General features: G+C 40.0%; 1 protein-coding gene across 1 annotated transcript in view; it reads left to right on the plus strand.

Annotated features, from left to right (window-relative positions):
* The window catches only part of PKHD1 (PKHD1 ciliary IPT domain containing fibrocystin/polyductin), an 808,705-nt gene that overhangs the window by 484,959 nt on the left and 300,937 nt on the right, over nt 1–22,809 (plus strand). The window contains exons 41-42 of the mRNA XM_089685961.1: nt 10,372–10,549; nt 14,132–14,327. Of these exons, the coding sequence (XP_089542087.1) occupies nt 10,372–10,549; nt 14,132–14,327 (374 nt within the window). The remainder of the gene's footprint in view (nt 1–10,371; nt 10,550–14,131; nt 14,328–22,809) is intronic.

Consider the following 22,809-nt stretch of genomic DNA (forward strand, 5'->3'; position numbering starts at 1 on the left):
CTGAAACTGATTAACAACCTTCTCTGTTACTTAAGTCACCAGATCAATATCCCAGGAGTTTAATTGACTTAATGCTATGCTCTGATTAAAAAGTCTTCCTTTAATTTTTTTGAGCAGTGAATATATATCAGGTAAAAAAAGGATTGAACACGTTACCATTTTTCTAGGTAAATATATTACTAAAGGTGCTATTGACAGGAAATTTTCTTCACATGTTGCTAACAACCCACGCAATTACATACAAAGAACCAAAACAAATAAGTTCATTACAAATTATGTGTAATAAAATGGAATGACACAGGGAGAAAGTATTGAGCACATTAACTGAAATTTATTTAATACTTCGTACAAAATCCTTTGTTGATAATGACAGCTTCAAGATGCCTCCTGCATGGAGAAACTAGTCGCATGCATTGCTCGGGTGTGATTTTGGCCCATTCTTCCACACAAACAGTCCATGGGCCTCTTCTATGAACTCTGATCTTTAGTTCTTTCCATAGGTTTTCTATGGATACAAGTGTATTTTGGCAAACCTGTCAGGGCAGGAATACATGGGTGGTTATTGATGGCCTCTTTCTGTACATTCTAGGTGCCTGGCTGTCATGATAATGTTGTGGCTTCAAAACTGTCCTCAGTTTAGAACACACATGCAGATCAAGATATCTGACTGCACCTGCTGTATTCCGTATTCTAGGTTAGTGACTCTAAAGTTGAAGTGAGAGGATCAGCATGGAAAAATCTCTCCAATGTAAGGGAAAAAACCCTTAGACTGGAGGTCAACAACCTGTAGATATTGGCCAGGTGACTGGTAGATCCTGGTCTTTGCTTGCTGACCCACCATCCCAGAGCTTCAAACAGAGTGCAATGTAGAGGGACTACTTGTAAAGTTGGAGCTGTAGTAGGGAGCAAGAGCCGTATATGCCGATGGCTCCTCTGTAGTGCCGGCTCCTGTCCTATGCAGAGCGATACCAACTGCACTCAACTTCTTATCCCAGCTAGCAGTCTCCAGAGTGGTGCCAGCAGCAGGAAAGAAAAGATCTTCAGGTCAGTGTGAAGCCATACACTGGGCATAATAGTATAGAGCTGCTTTCACACTGATGTGCTGCGGTTCACCCACACCGTGGGTGCAGTGTACCTCCAGATTTCCTGCGGGTTTGCTGCGTTTAGCCATAGACTTCTATTATTTCTTGCAATGCGCGCGATTGCGACACAGTAGTTTGGCAATTACAGGTTTAAATCAGGTGTGAGAAAGCGACACTGTGCTCGGTGATCTTTTACTTCTCCCATGTTGTTCAGGTAGATCTCCACCTCTTTAAGGTTGCCTATCCCTGCCTTAGACTGTTGTCACCACACAAGGTGTCTCCATATTTCGTCTCGACCTTGCTCCGCGGACAGCTTTATACTGTATGAGACAGAATATCCCAGACCACTATACCCCATAAAATATCTTTATAGTAACACTAAACACATAATCCATACACAATCACTACTTAATGGCATTGTAACCTATTTTTCATGAAATAATTTCTTACTGTGTTTTTCTGCCTCCTTGTAATATCTTCTGTGAGCTCCAGAACCTCTCCTTTCCCTCACACTTCCATTTGTTTAAAACAAGCAGTGTACTGTAGGCCATGTACCGGGGTGGGCTCCCCAGGATACAGTGAAGTCACGAACGAGGAAAGCAACCCCAACACCAGCTTTTGCCACAACAGAATTTTACTTAGATGTGGCAGATAAACACAACCACAAATACTGGAAACACACAATAAATTAACATACACCCAGCCCAAAGGCTGAGACCCTTGTGCTGCACAGCATGGCGCCTTCTGATGGATGAAGGTAGAAAGAGTAGTAATTTACCTACTGGCGGGTACAACTAAGCTGCCACACCTTACCCGTTATTACCCTAAAAGAGCAGGAATCAGTGTATGGGTGTATGGTATGGGCTAGTCTGCGGTGCAGCACAACAGCTTACAATCTTACACAAATCTACAGTATTCCCCCTCCCATAACTGGTCCTGTAGCACGTGCCTGAGTATTCCTTCTGAGCAAAATGCCAGTCTGGCTTGAGTTTGTAGGATTTTATCAGCTCTCCAATGTGAAATGTCACTTTAAGTTGTGGTGTCCTTCCAATGATCAGTAACAACACTTGTGGCCTGACACAAACAGAGACCCTAGCTAACTAACTATAGGCCTGGACTCAGTCTCAAGGCGCCAACACTGAAATGAAGTGCATGCACGATCTTACCGACCCGGGTCTGCTTTGAATTCGCTGGTGACTCTGAACAGAACAAATGTCTCTCCAACAAGCATGCGGTCTCGCCATATATGTTGCTTAGTTCCTCTGCTCTCATCAGCATTCCTGGCAGCAATCTCATCAGCATTCCTAGCAGCAATCTCATCAGCTTCCTGGCAGCAATCTCATCGGCTTCACTTAGCTGCAGCTCTGGTTACGGAGGGATGTTCTCACACCTGGATGTCATCAGATTCTCAGCTCACACGGCCCCCCTCATTCACCATTCTCCAGAACATGGCTGCTCTCTCTTCTTCCTGTTCTCTCTCAACGCTGTGTGAAAACTCCACCTCTTCATGAATATAGAAATATCTATGCAGTCTGAGGCTGTGTTAGAAAAACAGTGACATCGTGTGGCTAAACTGCAGAATGTCAGTCAAAACATTTAATTTACTCCACACAAGCAGTAATCAAACAATGAGAGCTGTTTCCCCATCTCACAGTACATTGCAGTCATGTGCACTGCTGTACTCACACTACAAATGGCATTGTCTACAGTCTATAGCCCATCTTGTTAGTGAGCAAGAGAGGGTGGCTACGTTCCCTCATACAGTGGGACTATGGGGAATGGGTGCAGCCACCCTCTAACAGGAAGGCGGATCACATCAGCAAAAAAATGTGAGATTTGGAGGAGGCTGATAGTAATAGGAGGAACATTTTTGAGTTAAGGATATAAATATATTTTCTTTTAACTTTAGGGGCTCATTTACATCTGTGGTGGTGTTGACTGCACCTCTGAAAAGTGATCCACTGCAGAGCAGTCAACAGATGGCTGGGAAGTGATATGTCTCCTCCTCACTGTCTGTTTTAACTCCTGAAAGACCGCAGCATCTTGCTGCAATCACATTCTTTACACACATTTGCAGCACAGCCCCATTCACTTGAATGTGTCGCATATGGTAGCCGTACTGCCCTCTGAATGAGACATGGAGTATCATTTTTGCTGCAGCCATGAAGCAAATTGTCCAAGCTGTGGCATGTATACCACCCAGTGTTAGGTTAAACTGGGTGGTTGGGGCAGTAAAACTGCAGCCCAACCGCCTATTTTTATTGGCCCTCCTCGCTGCAAGTGTAAAGGAGGTCTATTAGGTCTAAAACAGTATTCAAAACTGAAAGAGAAGCAATTTTGGCTTCAGATAAAATTGAAAATAAGCTTTGTACCATGCCTGTCCGTAACATGAGAATAAAGTATTTCTTCCCGGAACAGATTTTCATAGTTCTGACATTATATTTCCATCTATTATTTGTCCTTTTTAAATACAAGGCAGGTTTGGCTTTACGTTCCCCTGTAATGACAATGCAGACAGGCGGCTAACACTTCAAAGCTGGTGTTTTAAGAGGCAGTGAAAACCAAATACATGGCAAAGCAGAAACATAACAGATCTATTGCACCTCACAAAAGTCAACTTGTAAAAGTCACCTCACCTCCCAGTAACGGCTTCTGGGCCCGAGAAGGGAGGATTAGAATGTGCGGTTCATTTTCCTGGTTACTGGCTAATAAAACAAAACATACAGCCCATTAATACACACATACATGTGTAAAAATTATTTATATCACTGAAACGGAAGTCTCAAAATCGAACAAATAAACATTTAATATGGCGGGCAAGGAAATAGTAAATACAATGGAATGCCTTGTATATAAATACTCACGTCAGAATTACACTATGTGGCCAACTATGTGGATATCTCTCCAAATCACTGAGTGTTTCTAGTGAAGGGTACTGTTAAAATTACATCATACAAAGACACTTTAGAGAATTGTGCATGTCCTACCTTGTGGGAACATTTTGGTGAAGGCCCTTTTCTGTTCCATCATGACTGTGCTCCTGTGTACAAAGCAACTACATAAAGACATGGTTTGAGGAGTTTGGTGTGGAGGAACCTCAATGGCCTACACAGAGACCTGGTCTCGACCCTAATGAACTTTGAAACGAATAGGAACCCAAATTGTGACAACATCTGTACTTCACAAATGCTCCTTTGGCTAAACAGGCACAGTTCCCACAGACACACTCCAATGACTTGTGGTTTGATATGTTTGTTGTAGAGCAGTGGTCTCCAAACATGCAGCTCATAGGCAGATGTGGTCCTTTGCTTGTTTTTATCTGGCCCTGAGGGCACTGTCCCTCCTACTTATGTGAGACAGTATTTCTCCCACTGACATCAACAATGGGGCACTATCCCCCCACTGGTACTAACAACGGGGCACTATTCCTCCCACTGATACCAGCAATGGGGCACTATTCCTCCAATTGATACCAATTATTAGGCACGATTCCTTCCACGGAAACCAATGATGGGGCACTATTCCTCCCACTGATACCAGCAATGGGGCACTATTCCTCCAATTGATACCAATTATTAGGCATAATTCCTTCCACAGAAACCAATGATGGGGCACTATTCCTCCCAATACCAATGATGAGGCACTATTCTTCCTACGGGTCACAGGTACTATGTAATTTCTTTACTCCCATTGACCACCAAGACTTAGGGACTTGTTTACTCCCACTAATGAAGAAAAGTGAATATTAGACTGTTCAAAAAAGTAGCAGTGTTTGTATTCTTCTTTACAAACTCAAACATTCACTATATAAACTGAAAAATGTTTGAAGATTTTGCTTTCCTTTGAATCACTTAATGAATATTTAGTTGTATAAGCACTGTTTCTGAGAACTGCTGTACATCTGTGTTGCATGGAGTCAACCAACATCTGGCACCTGTGATCAGGTATTCTAGCCCAGGATGATTGGACTACATTCCACAGTTCTTCTCTATTTCTTGGTTTTGCCTCAGAAATTGCATTTTTGATGTCACTCCACAAGTTTTCTATTGGATTAAGATCCGGGGATTGGGCTGGCCACTCCATAACATCAATCTTGTTGGTCTGGAACCAAGATGTTGCACGTTTACTGGTGTGTTTGGGGTCGTTGTCTTGTCGGAACACCCATTTCAAGGGCATTTCCTCTTCAGCATAAGGCAGCATGACCTCTTCAAGTATTCTGATGTATTCAAACTGATCCATGATCCCTGGTATGTGATAAATAGGCCCAACACCGTAGTATGAGAAACATCTCCATATCATGATGCTTGCACCACCATGCTTCACTGTCTTCACAGTGCACTGTGGCTTGAATACAGTGTTTGGGGGTCGTCTGACAAACTGTCTCTGGCCACTAGACCCAAAAAGAACAATCTTACTTTCATCAGTCCACAAAATGTTGCGCCATTTCTCTTTAGGCCAGTCAATGTGCTCTTTGGCAAATTGTAACCTCTTCAGCACATGTGTTTTTTTCAACAGTGGGACTTTGCGGGGGCTTCTTGCAGATAGCTTGGCTTCACATAGGAGTCTTCTAATTGTAACAGAACTCACAGGGAACTTTACACCTTCTTTGATCTTCCTGGAGCTGATTGTTGGCTGAGTCCTTGCCATTTTGGCTATTCTTCTATCCATTCGAATGGTAGTTTTTCGCTTTCTTCCACGTCTTTCAGGTTTTGGTTGCCATTTTAAAGCATTTGCGATCATTTTAGCTGAGCAGCCTATCATTTTCTGCACTTCTTTATATGTTTTCCCCTCTCCAATCAACTTTTTAATCAAGGTACGCTGTTCTTCTGAACAATGTCTGGAACGACCCATTTTCCTCAGAATTTCAGCGAGAAATGCACTGTAACCTTCATGTACAATATTTGCTGCCTTCCTTCCTTAAATAAGGGCAATAATTGCCACCTGTTTTTCAAAGAATGAATGGCCTCACTAATAGAACTCCACACTGCTATTATTTTGAACATGCCCCTTTCAATTAGTGATTCAATTACACAGAATCAGCAGCATGCATGTCATGACTGTTGAGTCTGTTGGATTTCTATTACTCTACTACACCTGCTAGTAAATTATTTGCCATGTAGAAATATCATTTCTACCAAAAACAGTGATTGATCAGGTTAGTGATGTCTGACTGCTATTATTTTGAACACAACTGTAACTGAGTTCATTTGGCCATACAGTACATGGATCCAAATTCGACCAATTCATCAGAGAGCGGCCAAAGTTTGATCCATGTATGGCCAGGCTGGTAGATTGACTTTTGTACAACCAGCCTGTTTGAAACTTTTCTCTTGATCAGCAAGTCTCCCCGCTGTCAGCATACAATAGCTGAGCAGTAGGGATTCCATCATCCATATTGAGACAGGCTGGCTGGATTGATGTGAACTGAGTGTGTTTCTAAGATACTTATCAAGAGCCTTGGGTACTTTGACTACTAAGCTCTCTTTATGAACATGATAAAAAACATCAATATATTAAATGATGACAGTTCTAAAAAAACAAGTGACAAGTGACATACAGTCTGGGTTTCTCTTCCGCTATCCATATCTAGTGTGTGGATGAGGGAATCTGGTAATTTTTTTTGTTGAGCCTGCTTGTTGAATGGAAAAATTGACTCATGCATGGCCAGCCTTATAAATAGTGCACTTAGTGATCAGAACTTAGTAAAAGACCCAGTAAGACACACCTTCTCCTTCTCCCATACATGTCTAGGTGTCTAGGTGAGAACATGCAAAAGGGAGTGATTGTTACTCAACTATGGCAGAACTGGAGGGGAGGGAAGGAAGCAGAAATTCACTTTGTGAAAACAGTATTTTAAGGCATTTCCAAGTAAAAATAAGTCACATAAGGTGAAGGGAAGGTACAGGACAGAAGATAAAAAGGTGTGACGCTACAACTGGGCTTTAATTTTCACAATCATATAGTTAAAGTTTTTTTTCTTACATTTGCCTAAAGTGCATGATTTTTTTAATTATTTTTGAATTTATAAGGCAGAGGTCAAACACCTGACAGTTATTTGTTTTTTTGCTATCATTGTACGTTGGCTAAATTTGCATTCATTTCCTGACCCAGAGACCCAATATGAAGTTAGGGTAAATCTGCCAAAGTGAGAGGAGTTCCCCACTTAGACAGTTGTCACCACAACGGGTGCCCCCATTGGAATATCTCCCCTTACCTCATTCTTTCTCAGTGACAAAGGTTACTGGTACTAATACAGAGGGGAACCTCCCAAATGGGGACACAGAATGCAATAAAAACTTGACAGAGGGCCTAAACATTTTTTTCCCCTAGAAATACTCCTTAAAGTGGTTGTAAAGGCTCCAAGTTATTTACCTTCATGCATTTTATGAAAGCTTCTGTGTGCAGCACCCCCCCCCCCAGGGCTTCCTAATAATTACATGAGCCCCATCTTGACCCAGCGATGTGCCTCGACTCTCCTGTAGCATTGCACTATGCAGACATGCAGACTCTGTCTTTTTCCTGGCTGTTTTCATAGTCACAGAGCCTCACACTGTCACATACTGCCCCCCCCCCTTTTGTTGTCATTTCCCTGAAATCTCTCAGCTAGGGCTGAGAAGCTCTCAAAAGGAACAAAATAACGCCCCTCCATGACGTATCCTTAGCGCCTTCTTCACTCCTCATTGGCTGAGACAGAATGCAGGAGCCATTGACTCTTGTTGCTTTCAATCACAGCCAGTGAGCCAATGATGAGAGGGGGGGGCTGAGCTGCGGCTCTGTGTGTGAATGGACAAACAGAGCATTTGCTCAGGAGCGAGCCTGCTTGGGTTCCCCCATAGCTCTGGGGGCACTCAGCAGGAGGAAGGGGCCAAGAGCACCAGTGGGGGACCCGAGAAGAGGAGGATCGGGGCTGCTCTGTCAAAACTACGCAGGTAAATATAGAATGTTTGTTATTTAACCGCATGCCGCCCAGCCACTGTACATATACGGCGGCAGGGCGGCAATCGCAGGCAAAACCACGTTTTAAAGCGTGTGTTTTGTAAACAAGTAGGGGGCGCACGCGAGGCGCGCCGCCGCCCAATTTGTCCCGCGGATCACCGCCGCAGATGTCAGTCGCTGGGTCACAGCCGCTCCTTAGCGGCTATGTCCCGGCGATCGGCGGCAAACAGTGACAGACAGCACAGCTGCAGTAGCTGTGCTGTCTGTCACTTCCCTGACAGCTCGAGGATGAGCTGATTGAGAAAGAACAGTTTCTCTTTCTCGATCAGCCTTGTCCCGCCCAGTACACACCCCCGCCCCCTAGTAAAACACTCCCCCTCACACAGATAACCCTTCCCTGCTAAATAAAGTTAACCCCTTACTCCCCATTGCCATTAGTACAGTGTCAGTTTTTTTTTTTTTGCACTGATCACTGTATTAGTGTTTTTGGGGATGTCAGTGACCCCAAGTCAGTACCCCCCAATGTCAGAATGTCCGCCACAGTCCCGCAGTCCCGCCATAATCGCTGCCATAATTCGCTGATCGCCGCCATTATTAGTATAAAAAAAACCCTAAAAATCCCAGTATCTTTCCCGCCATTTGTAAACGCTATAACTTTCACGTAAACCAATTAATTTACACGTATTGGGTTTTTTTTTAGCAGGATGCATTTTGGCAGAAATTTATGACTAAATTAGATTTTTGCATTTTTTTTTACTGGACATGTTTTATAGCAAAAAGTCCAAAATATTGTTTTTTTTTCCTCAAAATTGTCAGCCTTTTTTTTTTATAGCGCAAAAAATGAAAACCGCACAGGCGATCAAATACCACCGAAAGAAAGCTCAATTTGTGGGGAAAAAAAGGATGTAAATTTAATTTATGTACCATATTGCATGACCGTGCAATTGTCCGTTAAACTAGCGCAGCGCTGTATTGCAGAAAAATGGCGTAAATTGCAGTATCTATACCATAGTTTGTAGACGCTATAACTTCCACACAAAGCAATCAATATACACTTATTGGGATTTTTTTTACCAAAAACATGTAGCAGAATACATTTTGGCCTAAATTTATAACCAACTTTGAGTTTACTATATATTTTTTATAGCTGAAAATAAAAAATATTGTTTTTCTTCAAAATTTTTGGCCTTTTTTTTGTTTATAGCGTGAAAAATAAAAAGCGCACAGGTGATCAAATTACACCGAAATAAAGCTCTATTTGTGTGAAAAAAAGGACGTAAATTTTGTTTGGGTGCAGCATTGCATGACCGCGCAATTATCAGTTGAATTAGTGCAGCGCCGAGTAGCAAAAAGAGGCCTGGTCATTAAGGGGGGTAAATCCTCTGGAGCTCAAGTGGTTAAAAACAAAGATATGGGGCAGCACAATTGCTAAATGGTTAGCACTTCCACCTGGCAGTACTAGGGTCATTGATTCAAATCCCAACCATGGCACCACCTTCCTGGAGTTTGCATGATCTCCCTGTGCCTGCGTGGGTTTCCTCCAGGTTCCTCCCACACTCCAAGACATGCTGTTAGCTTAATTGGATCCTGTCTAAATTGGCCCTAGTATGTGTATGTATGAATGTGATTTACCGATCTTAGATTGTATGCTCCTTGAGGTTAGGGACTGATGCGAATACGATGTGTACTATATATATATATATATCTGTAAAGTGCTGTGTAAATTGACAGTGCTATATATGTACCTGTAATAAATAATTTTAAAAAATGCCTTTAATATCACTTTAAGGCTGTTGTCCAAGATAAACAAACATTGTCCAAATACCAGAGAAACTGTGTATTTCTACTTAAATCTTGGTGTGGTTTGTGTATTTCCTCCAGATCTGTGCAATAATCCAGTAGACTCCTCTGTGCAGGAGCTTCCTGTAATAAAGACTGGTCACTGCTAATTTCTTTCCCTGTGCAGGGTGACTGGTCTTGTCTCTGCCCCCTCCTGTAGTTCTCACCAGGCAACCTGTAGTGGGTGGATCCTTCTAGGCCCTTCCCGCAGCTCTGCACAGGCAATTACAGCACAGTGATGATGTCACCACTACTTTTACAAGTAGATATCTGGATTTGCCAAATAATTTGGTGCATACAAGTGGATTTACATCCCTTGTGGCTATTAAGAAATATATTTATATGAAAACATTTCTGCCGTAGTTCAGGTTTACATAGGACACTTTTAGAATTCCGAAAACCTTTGTCACCGTATGAAGCATGCAGAGCACCTCCCCAGCCCTATCCAATCCTATAGCAAGTAAAGCTTTGTGGATGTGATTTGTGAAACTTTCTCTGTTTTGATCTTTTTTAGAGGAGAGGCTCCCAACATCGGTTACAGTCTGACAATCATCAACAGCAGAAATGACAGCAACACTGTGAACTATGTGGAAGACACACTGTCCAGCTTATATGGCTGGCAGGCCCTGCTCCTGGATGAAGAGACCTATGCCATCATATTCCATTCCCCAGACAGGAGGAGCACTTTACATGTGAGTCTAGCAACAGTCATAGAGAAAAACTGTAAGAAGGAAAGTGCAACACTGATATGCATTCAGGGATTGGAGGAAGAAACCAGCTCTCGAGGCAGTGGGCACAGACATCTGACATTCCCAGAAGTGTCAAATGCTGAAGGTACTGATGGAGGCTGCAGTACTGGAACAAAGGGCATACTCATAGCTCCCAACTGTCCCTAATTCAAGAGACTTTCCCTCATTTGGAACAAAGTCCTTCTGTCCCTCCTTCCTCTTCATGTGTCCCTTATGTTGGTCTGACCTATATGGTTGTATATAAAACGCACTATTTATCTATCAAAAAGTAATTTTTTTAGCATTAAAGTACCTGTGAACTATTGGCGCTTTATAAGTACTGTATAATAATAATAATAATCATCTAATTTCTTAATTGCTGTATTTTTTTATTTCAAAATCCAATATAAAGGAATAGTAATGGTAAAAGAAGTACTTGTGGGTTTAAGCAATCATTGTTTTGGTATAATTCTCCTGTAAAGGGTCATGGGGGGGGGGGTTCTATGCCTACATACCTTTGGCTAATAGGTGCCCCTCATTCCCATCTTAGAACATTGGGAGGTATGCATACTGTATATGATGCAGTCTATTGTTAGCAATAACACAGAAGTTTTTTTTTCTTCAAGGAGTTGCCCCCTTGAAATTGCAGGGAACCTTCCTTACACTGTGAGTGTCCCTAATTAAATTTAGCAGATTGCTGCTAGACTGTAAGCAGCCTGAGCTACATTTACATTTTTCAGGACCCTGCATGTTCTCTTGAGCTCCATGTGTTGATAACTTCTGTCTGGTACTGTTGGTGTACATTAATGTCACCCTCTGAAAAGCAGTCTACCTTGGACGTATGACAGGCTGTGAGAAGGCCTTTTATTGCTTCTTCTCTGCCTATTTTACCCTTTAAAATTCTGCATCGTCGCACCACAACCACTTGCATTGTACAAAGATGTGGTGTGCTCCCATTCACTTGAATAGGTCGTATTTGGTGAGTGGTACTGCCCAGAAGGGATGATTTTTGCTGCTGTCTTTGCAGCTCGAGGGTCCTGGCAGTGGGTCTTAAAAATGCAGCTGTTTTTAACAACCCCGTCACACGATTGTAAAAAAGGCCTTAGAGAGGATCTAGTAATCAGTGAGGAAAGGATAATCACTGAGTTATGGATATACAGTATATGTGACCCAACCATTCCCTCAAGGCTTTGTTCAGAGGTAAAGTGTGGTAAGATGATATTAAGTGGACCTTTCCACAGTCCTCTTTCTTCCCCTCCTAGACTTTTCCTGGAGAGGATATCTGCATAGAATGTTCTCTATTTTGGGTCTTGCTTCAGTTTTGGGCATGTGCTGTAGGCCCATAAAGGAAGCGGGGTAAGAAGATGGATGCGTGGAAGGAGAATCTGTCAGGAATCTTCTTGCAGAAGAGTGTTGTAGAGGAACTTTGTAAAAAAATGTCCCTATGGACATTGTAAGACGTATTCAATGCTCACCAGTCCAGGTATTACTGACTACTCTCAGAGGGTCGAGAACCTGATTGATTAGAAAGACATCCACTGCACCTAAGACTGTGACTGCTCTTAGAAGATCAAAGATCTGTCTGGCTGCTCTCACAGGGCAAATAAATTACCAAGAGGCTGCTCCTAGAGGGCCTACTACTATCTGAATACCTGTCCTATTATTGTATGATTTTTGGGTACCCTGAACCCCTAAAACCATCTCTCTTGAAATTGAGTTCAGCAATAAATTGTAAAATTTCATCTTATTTTTCACTGCATCATACACCAAGGACCCTGAGATGGAAGTGTTAGCTTGCCATACTACTTAGGGGGTAATTATACACCACCCCAAGAGGAGGCGCTACGTATTATGGTTTTATTGCCTGTCGATCCTGCCAATAGATCCTGCATATTGTTATTCTTACTTCTCCCGTTACAGCTTGGAGCACCACTCAAACTAACAGACATTACTGCTCCGGTGATCCACTGCTCAGAAGGCCTGTGAGATACTCGTCCACAAAGCATAGTGTCACTATTTTATAAACGATTATAAAGAAACATTAACATAAAAAAGAATATATAAAAACGTAATCATTATTAGGAAAGATATCTATAAAACTATATATTAATATCTACAGTATGAATAAAAACTACTTCATCATGACACTCTCCAATAAATGTACTGCCACATGACAAATGGCCATGGCTGGTAGACCTATCACATTAGTGGACCAAATGAGGAAAATTATATCAAAATGATAATATCCAATTACTCATTTAATCCATCCAGGGACATTGTATTTAATGTAAAAATCCACAATATCTCACACCGACACAATCTGGAAAATCTTTCTCCCTCTAGGTCCGACATTGGAATAGTTTCAATACCAAAAAGCTCTAGCCCTTGCATGCTACCACCATGTGTTTTACAAAAATGGCAGGGAACACTGTACTTATCATACTCCTGCTCTAAAAAAGTACCAGTGTTCTCCAATTCTTTTGCTCATAGTGTGCACTGTCCTCCCCACATAGTACAGCTCTTACACTTTAGGCTATAAACCACAAGTTGTGTACTGCAGCATATAAACTGCTTTATCTGGAAAACCCAACCATCTTTTCTAGTGAGATACAAATTGCCAGGCCTTACACTTACTAGACTTAATTTAAAAGACCCTGTCAAGTTGAGAAAGGTAGGTATGTCCTGAACCCTACATGGGACAATAATACTATTGACATTACTAGCTCTCCTAAGCACAACGTTAGGTATCTCTGGAAGCATTTTACTTAAAGCAGAATCCTGCTTCAAAACTGGCCAAATGCTTTTCTATGGCCCTTTTTTACTGCCCAATGTTGGTCATTATATCTATAACTGAATAAGGTTTCTCCTGGCTCATCTAGGTGTACTTTCTGCATATTCAACTTCAACCCATTCCTATATCTATCTACTGCCTTCTTAACATGTTCCCTTTCATAACCCTTTTCAAGTAACTTATTAGTTAGTATCTCTGCCTGTGTTAGGTAATCTGGGTTCTTGGAGCAATTCCTACCTAGCCCATAGAACTGGCTATACGGAATATTATCCTTTCACCTTGGATGATGGCAACTTTTTATGTAAATATAAGTTGCCTACGGTTTCTTTGAAATTAGTTTTAGAGGTTATCTTAAATTCTGCATCCCAAGACAGTTCCAAATCTAAAAAGACCAAGGAATCAGCATTAACCACATGTGTAAATTTGATATTACATACATTGGACATACATACACATACATTGCGCTACATGCCTGGAGTCTGCATGTTCTCTCTGTGCCTGCATGGGTTTCCTCTGGGTACTCCAGTTTCCTCCCACACTTCAAAGACATGCTGGTAGGTTAATTGGCTCCTGTCTAAACTGGCCCTAGTATGTGTATGTATGTGAGTTAGGGACCTTAGATTTTAAGCTCTTTGAGGGTTAGGGACTGATGTGAATGTACAATATATATACAGTTTAAAGTGCTGCGTAAATTGATGGCACTATATAAGTACCTGTAATAAATAATGTTAGCATTTCATTTTTCTTACATACAGTATTCTGCCACTTTTGAAGATTTTGGAGCTGGAAATTACATGTTGGTGCAGCACTGGAACTTGCCGAGATCGGCGAAGATTTCTATAGCTTGTGGGCTGAAACCTGGAAGACCTCTCCAGTTTGTTCCTATGCCATGGAAAAGTGAGGCCTGTGACTGGTACTTCAACAGCACTCTCGGAATACTGACCTACAATGGTAAGAGTGTCATCAAAAGGGTCCAAACCTTTTGGAAACTGATAATGGCTGAATTCCAAAGGGGTGTAGTTCTGTGGGAAAATAACATGTCTTTGGAACTGGTACCACTTTCAGGAGTCAGAAAGTAGCAGCCTTCATCACTGGATACAAGTTATGGCTCTGAAAGTATATCCAATGCCAAAACCTTTTTTTTCTTTGGATATGGCAGGGGTCAGCAACCTTTTCCACATTGAATGTCATTTTCATTGCCATTAGACAACTGGCATGCTAATAAACAATAGCATGTTGTAGTCCAATGCAGATTAGTTCAAATGCATGCAATGCAAACCTGTACTATTAGGAAGGCAGGACATCACTGTAGGCTTATGGGCAAATTTCTTCCATACAGCACGCCCACATCATCAGTTGATGGTAGGCTTTCACTGATGTCAGGGAGATGGGGACCATGCTTTCAAGTGGGGTTTCATTGCCATAGACTTGTACATAGCCTGTTAGAAGCAAACACAATACTGCCAACACCAACATTCATAGTGGTAAAAAAAGCACTTGTGGGTTTGACCAAGCCTTTCTAGAGCAGGGCTTCATGAAAATCTTGGGGTTCCTCCAAAGGCTGATAGGGCATCCTTGAGAAGAGAACAGGGGTGGATTTATCTTCTGCCTATTCTGCCCTGTAATGCAAGGACCACTTTCACTTTGACCATCAGTGGAAGGACTCTCTATAATTTTCATAATTATTACTGAAGATAATTTTGCAATATAGAGCACGGATTGACCCCTTTGCTGACAGAGCCATTTTTGTAAGGGTCTTTGCACACGTTTAAAAAAATCATTTTAGACATGAAGATTCTCTAAAACTCCAAAACATTATATATTTGCTCTGAAAGCAGAGATGCTGGAGAAGAAAATGGTGGTAGTTTGTTAGTTCCAAATCTTTGTCACATGATATTAGCACCATGGTTTATCACATTCAAACAGATACACTAAATTTAATTTTAGGGCACACACAAATGCAATATATTACCCAATTTTTTGTGTAAAATAAAAAAGATGAGAGTGTGCTGAGTAAATAGATACCAAACCTGTAAAGCTTTAAAATTGTGTATGCCTGTAAAATGGCATTGGTACCCAACATTTTCCATTGGTGGTGTTTTAAAAGCCACGATACAGCATCAGTTAACCATGAATGAATGACCTACAATTATTACTCTCACTCTGACGGCATAACGATATATAACATGTGTAATTCAATTGATGTTTTTATATGGAGGTGCCCCTCAATGCATGTGTTCATATGTGTATGGGGGTGGGGGGGCCTCAATGTTTTGGGGGGGGAATATAGGTGCTTGGGTGTACCTTTTACTTTTGTATATACAAGAAAACTTATTCCTGCGCCAAAACTTTCCAAATAACACTCTAAAAATGCTGCTGTGCCAATCGTGAAAACACAAACAATATAAATATAAATAAACAGCGCAAATTTAGATGATTAATCAATATAATAAATCATATAAAATAGGTGCATAAATTATTCGTGTTTGCCCTTAATCTTAAACAAAAACACCCAAAAGTCCATGTGCTGAAAACATAATTAAATTGTTGAAATAAAAGTGCAAACTTCTTTTCTTCAAAAAATACTTTCACCTTCCACCAGTGCACAAACCAACATCGAATACACTCACCAGAACTTGGTGAGTAAAAGACCTTTAAGGAATTTTTAGGGATCCTAAACCCTCTTTGGTGCCACGCTAGGGAAAATCTTCACCCTCCGAATAGACTCCACCATCCAACCAAAAGAAAAAAACTCACATAGCATAATATTGTCACACAATAGTAACTTTTACCAAATGGAGATTAAGGCCACTCACATGTTAAACACTTGCTAAAGGCATGTTTATTATGTATAAAAGGCTTCAGTTCCAGCAGATATACAAACTTTTCCTTCCAGGACCCTCACATCCACAGTGGAACAAAGACAGGACTCCTCTTAGACCAAACAGTGAACCAAGATGGCCGCTGGAACGCACCGCTCAGCGTGTGTTCCACTCACCGGAAATGACGTCAGGCGCATGGAGTGTGGACCGGAAATGCGTCAACGCGTTTCACCCCTCCCATAGGGCGTTATCAAGACACCCATCTCCCGTCCTCACTCACTTAAATATCAATGGAATACCCTCCCCTCCGATTTAATTGGTCAGACCACCTCCCAGGATAATTTCAGAGGCTGCTCCTCCCTCTCCAAGACGTGAGAGACCTTTACAAAAATGCCGATCCACATAGCCACATAATGACTTCTGACAATTAATATAAACAATTCCAATAAAAACAATATATTTATAGTTTAATATAATTCATATTAAAAAATGTATATCTATCTAAAAACAGATTGCAAAATAAAAATAAAAATAAAAAAATAAAAATAAAAATGAAATAAAATGAAAATAAAATAAAAATAAAAATAAAAATAAAATAAAATAAAAATAAAAATAATAATAAAAATAAAATAAAAATAAATATAAAAATAATTATAAATAAAAATAAAATAATATTAAAAATAAAATAAAATAAAAATAAAATAAAATTGTATTATATTTATTTTTATATTTATTTTTATTTTTATTTTTTTATTTTTATATTTATTTTTATTTTTATTATTTTTTTGATCTGTATTTTTATTTATATTCATTTTTATTTTTATATTTATTTTTATTTTATTTTTATTATTATTTTTATTTTATTTTATTTTATTTTTATTTTTATTTTATTTTAATTTTATTTCATTTTTATTTTTATTTTTTTATTTTTATTTTTATTTTGCAATCTGTTTTTAGATAGATATACATTTTTTAATATGAATTATATTAAACTATAATTTTTATTGGAATTGTTTATATTAATTGTCAGAAGTCATTATGTGGCTATGTGGATCGGCATTTTTGTAAAGGTCTCTCACGTCTTGGAGTGGGAGGAGCAGCCTCTGAAATTATCCTGGGAGGTGGTCTGACCAATTAAATCGGAGGGGAGGGTATTCCATTGATATTTAAGTGAGTGAGGACGGGAGATGGGTGTCTTGATAACGCCCTAAGGGAGGGGCGAAACGCGTTGACGCATTTCCGGTCCACACTCCATGCGCCTGACGTCATTTCCGGTGAGTGGAACACACGCTGAGCGGTGCGTTCCAGCGGCCATCTTGGTTCACTGTTTGGTCTAAGAGGAGTCCTGTCTTTGTTCCACTGTGGATGTGAGAGTCCTGGAAGGAAAAGTTTGTATATCTGCTGGAACTGAAGCCTTTTATACATAATAAACATGCCTTTAGCAAGTGTTTAACATGTGAGTGGCCTTAATCTCCATTTGGAAAAAGTTACTATTGTGTGACAATATTATGCTATGTGAGTTTTTTTCTTTTGGTTGGATGGTGGAGTCTATTCGGAGGGTGAAGATTTTCCCTAGCGTGGCACCAAAGAGGGTTTAGGATCCCTAAAAATTCCTTAAAGGTCTTTTACTCACCAAGTTCTGGTGAGTGTATTCGATGTTGGTTTGTGCACGGGTGGAAGGTGAAAGTATTTTTTGAAGAAAAGAAGTTTGCACTTTTATTTCAACAATTTAATTATGTTTTCAGCACATGGACTTTTGGGTGTTTTTGTTTAAGATTAAGAGCAAACACGAATAATTTATGCACCTATTTTATATGATTTATTATATTGATTAATCATCTAAATTTGCGCTGTTTATTTACTTTTACTTTTGTACACTTTTTTTTTTCAATTAACTTTATTGCTGTCACATAGGGGATCAGTAGCTCTGCACTGCACTTCATTGTCTACCTCTCTGGCCACAGAGGCTGGAGAAGGGGACAGCCAAACTCAGAAGTGAGTGATCTTGAATCTTCTTGCAGTGAGCGACTCTCAACCTGTCTTCATTTTCTATCATGTAAAATGAATTAATTCAACTTTTTAATTGCCATGGGTGTTTGGTGAACTCAAATGCAGAGATGCCAACACTCAGAGTCCCTGTAAATTATTTTAAGGCAAAGTAAGTAGTTCAAAAGGCCAGTATCTACTCAATTATTACAATAGTACAGGACTTAAATAGCACCAACAGATTGCGCAGCGCTTTACAACATGAGGGCAGACAGCACAGTTACAATACAATTCAATATAGGAGGAAACAGAGGGCCCTGCTCGTTAGAGCTTACGATCTAAAAGGGAGGGTCAGGTGATTCTAAAGGTAATAACTGTGGAAGATGAGCTGATGGAGAAAATAAAAGTACAGTTGTTAGATGGATGCAGGGTAGGCTTCTCTGAAGAGAAGGAGGCAGTTGGACAGTTTGGGGTAGGGAGTTCCAGATAATGGGAAAGGCTCTGGTGAAGTCCTGGATGTGAGCATGGGAGGAAGTGACAAGGGAAGCTAAGATTTGAATTTTCAGCAGACTCACCCTTGAATTTGCAGTGTCTGGTAATATGAATAGCTGTCAGGATGTGCATCCCAGACCCACAATAAAACCCACACCCACAAGGTAACATGAAAATTAGGGACCTTTTCAGGGACAAAAAGTTCCAAACATGGGGACGGTCACAGTAAATTAAGGACAGTTGGCAGTATTTCTTTGGCCATTATTGTGAATTTTTGCTCCATTTTTTGCGACGGAAAATGTCAATACAGTACGTGACCCCGGTGTCATACTTTATTTGTTTACAGAGGAAGCCAATGCTAGTTTTAAAGGGGTGACGGTGAGGTTACAGAAAGCTGCACATCTGCGTGAGGTCAGTAGAGAGAAGCAATGGTCTCCTATCGGCTACAAACACTGTCCTGTTTTACAATATTACATTCAGAACAGAATTGTAAGAAAAACATGAAATACAGAAAAATAAATATGAATTGAGCTGGTGAGACGCTGAGCTCAACAGATCTTATGGTGACCATACGCCCTTCGATAAATGATTGATTTCTTTTCTTATTGATCTCTTCTGATCAGAATAAGCAACCCCTAGTCGACAACCCAATTGATCAATACACCCCACATGGTGAAGTGGATTTTGATCAATAGTTAAGATATGATTGTAATTTACCATTATGTCTGTTTCCACCATGTAATCTCATAAGCTGAGCGATCGTATTCATGAACAAAGTATTTTGGTGCTGCCAATCAATGCAAAACTGTCAACAATTTCCCACCATGATTGACCTCCTCAGTTAGATGATTACCAAACTAAATCAATTGGAAGGGAGGTTATGGCTATTTGATTGTTTGCAGATTCGATCAGTTTGATCAAATCAACTATTGACAGTATAATAAAAGTGGAGCGTGTATGACCACCATTAGACTAAAGAGAGGGAGATTTTCCCTTGTACAAAGACTAACTACAGCCTCAGCTTAAAGAAGAACTAAGGCTAGGTTCACATTTATGCAGGTTTCAGTTGATGCGTTTCTGGTGCGTTTTGCATTTTTGTTTTCATTTCCATTGATGTCTATTACACAAAAAACACAATGTCCTGCTGGAAAAAAGTCCCTAGCCCTTTCCAAAAAATGCACTGGCTCAAAATGCACAGACGCGAACTTGATCCATAGGAAACCATGTTAAATGGACTGTAGTGGGTTTCTACAAACCGGAAAACACTCTGAAAAACACTCAAGTGTGAACCTAGGCTAAAGGAACAAAAAAAATCAAAATGCCAGCAGGCAGGCTATTTATCGCGAAAGAGACATCCTATCTTTTTCTATCTGTTATAGTTATTATATCTGGTACTTATATAGCGCCATCAATTTACACAGCTCTTTACAAATATATCAGTCCCTAACCCTCAAGGAGTGTGCACTCTAAGGTCCCTAACTCACATTCATACATACACATACTAGGGCCAATCTAGACAGGATGCACGCAGGCACAGGGAGAACTTGCAAACTCCAGGCATATAATGCCATGGTTGGGATTTGAACTGACAACCCTCGTGGTGCCAGGCAGAAGTACGAATCAGCCATACAATTAGCCATACAGGATACATGCTCGCTATGGTGCCTATGCACATGTACGGGACCAATGCGAAAAAAAAAAGAATATTGTGAAACTGAAAAGAGTACAGATACGGTATGTATGGTTAAGTGACATAAAGAAATAAAGGTTCTCACTAAACTCCGTGGTATTGGTTTACTAAGGACCACCATACATGGCTTGATTTTCACTTGCTCAGCCCATGTTCATTCTAGTTTGTTGAAATTTGCATTTCTGGCAAAATCAACAGGTATTTTCTGTACTTAATGAAAATGTTCTCACAACAAATTCCTGTAACTAATGTTATTTTTAAATTACATTTATGATATTCCATATCATATGGTAAGGAATTATAGCAATGTTTCTCATTCAGAATCGAGGGTTCTTTACAACTCTAGGGTTCCTGCAGAGGTTGACTGGAGTTCCTTGAACTATAAAACAGGGGCGGACTGACAACTCATGGGGTCCCCGGGCAATAGGGGGTCATGGGGCCCCTGTGTCCTTGTCCAAACTCAAAAAAGCCTATGAAAAAGGTACCAGGGGTATCTCATGGGGCCCCCTACTGACCCCGGGCCCTCGGGCAGTGCCCAAGTTTCCAAATGGTCAGTCCACCCCTGCTATAAAATATTTAACTGTCTGTAAGGGAGGAGTCATTCCACTGTTCAACATTGTAAGGGGGTCTTTCTCCCACTGACCACAAAAATAAGGGAGTTCTTTTTCCACTGGCCAATAAAACAAGGGAGTCCTTCTAACACTGACCACTAAAATAAGTAGGTTCTTCTCCCATTAAACATTAAAATAAAGGGGTTCTACTTCCATTGACCATTGAAATATGGGGTTCCGTCTCCCACTGACCATGAAAATAAGGGGAATATTTTCTCACTGACCTCTAAAATAGGAGGGTCCTTCTCCCACGGACCACTAAAATATGGGGGGTTCTTCTCCCATTGACCATTAAAATAAAGTTTTTTTTCCCCATTGACCATTAAAATATGGGATTCCTTCTCCCACTGACCACTAAAATAAGAAGGCCCTTCTCCCATGGACCACTAAAATATGGGGGGTTCTTCTCCCATTGACCATTAAAATACATTTTTTTTTACCCATTGACCATTAGAATATGGGGTTCCTTCTCCCATTGACCACAAAACTAAGGGGGTTATTCTCCCACTGACCACTAAAATAAAAGGGTCTTTCCTCCACTGACCATTAAAATAAGAGGGTCCTTCACCCACAGACCGCTAAAATAGAGTGGTTCATCTCCCATTGACCATTAAAATAGGAGATTCCTTTTCCCACTAACCCCTAAAATAAGGGGGTCTTATCCCACTGATGAGTAAAATAAGGGGGTACTTTTCACCACTGACCACTAAAATAAAGGGCATTCTTCTCTCTTTCCCACTGACCGCTAAAATAGGGGAGTTCTTCTCCCTCTCCTGTTGACCACTGAAATAAGTGGTACTTTCTCCTACTGACCACTAAAATAAGTTGGTCCTTCTCTCACTGACCAACACATTTAAGATGGTGCTTTTCTACTTACTACCAATATAAAATTGCATTACAGTTTGTTCCTGTCTGTGTTGCTTTTCTGACTATCATTATTATTATTATTATTAATAATATACAGGATTTACAGAAAAAAAGGGAGACAATACAGTGACAATACAAGTCAATTCAATAGGGTTAGGAGGGTCATGTTCCCCAGAGCCTTTATTATTATTATTATTATTATTATTATTATTTTTTATTATTATTATTATGCTTTTCATTTGTGATTATACTAAAAATTATTTTGTCTGAAAGAGCAGTTGATGTTAAAAACTATTTGCTCTGGGTGTCAAATAAGCTAGTTAAGTCACATTTATTATTTATTTATTAATTAATTAAATACATTAAAATATTTAAAGAGTTCCTTTGTATTAAAAAGCTCGAGAAAGGTGGGTATCTAGGAATAACATTTTTTTTTTTAATGCAAAGTATTTTTGCTTAGTGGGTTGTACTTTAGAAATAATAATTGAAGAAGAATAAACTAGGGACAGTGTAAATAATACAGCTAAATAGTTCTACCTTAAAAAGTGTTGATAAGTTTCATACTGTTTATACTTGCAGTTCTTTTTGTTCTTGCTTCTTTTGTCAAAACCCCTCAACTGTTTGCTTAAGGGTCCAGGTAGTTATAAAGCAAAAGGCTAGAAGAAGGTAGTATGATTTTTGGTATTGTTTTTAATTAATTCATTAATTAATAATGAATTTGAAGGAAAAGTGTCTCAAACTGAACCCAACGATATCTGCAGAGGGAGAAAAGCATTTACTATAAGAAAATGCACAAGTCATAGTTATAGTGCCTGACTTATCACAGAAACAATTTGGGAAAATCTAGCTTTGTAATAAAAAAACAGGTTATAGAACAAAGTTTAAACATGAAAGATGGATAAATGGAAATGTCAAAAGCCACCCTCTAATGAGCTTTTATATTTAGGACAAAAAATAGAAAAAAA

This window comes from Staurois parvus, unplaced genomic scaffold (genome assembly GCF_062004578.1).
Source record: "Staurois parvus isolate SC_StPar_1 unplaced genomic scaffold, SC_StPar_1.0 ptg000390l, whole genome shotgun sequence".
Lineage (NCBI taxonomy): Eukaryota > Metazoa > Chordata > Amphibia > Anura > Ranidae > Staurois > Staurois parvus.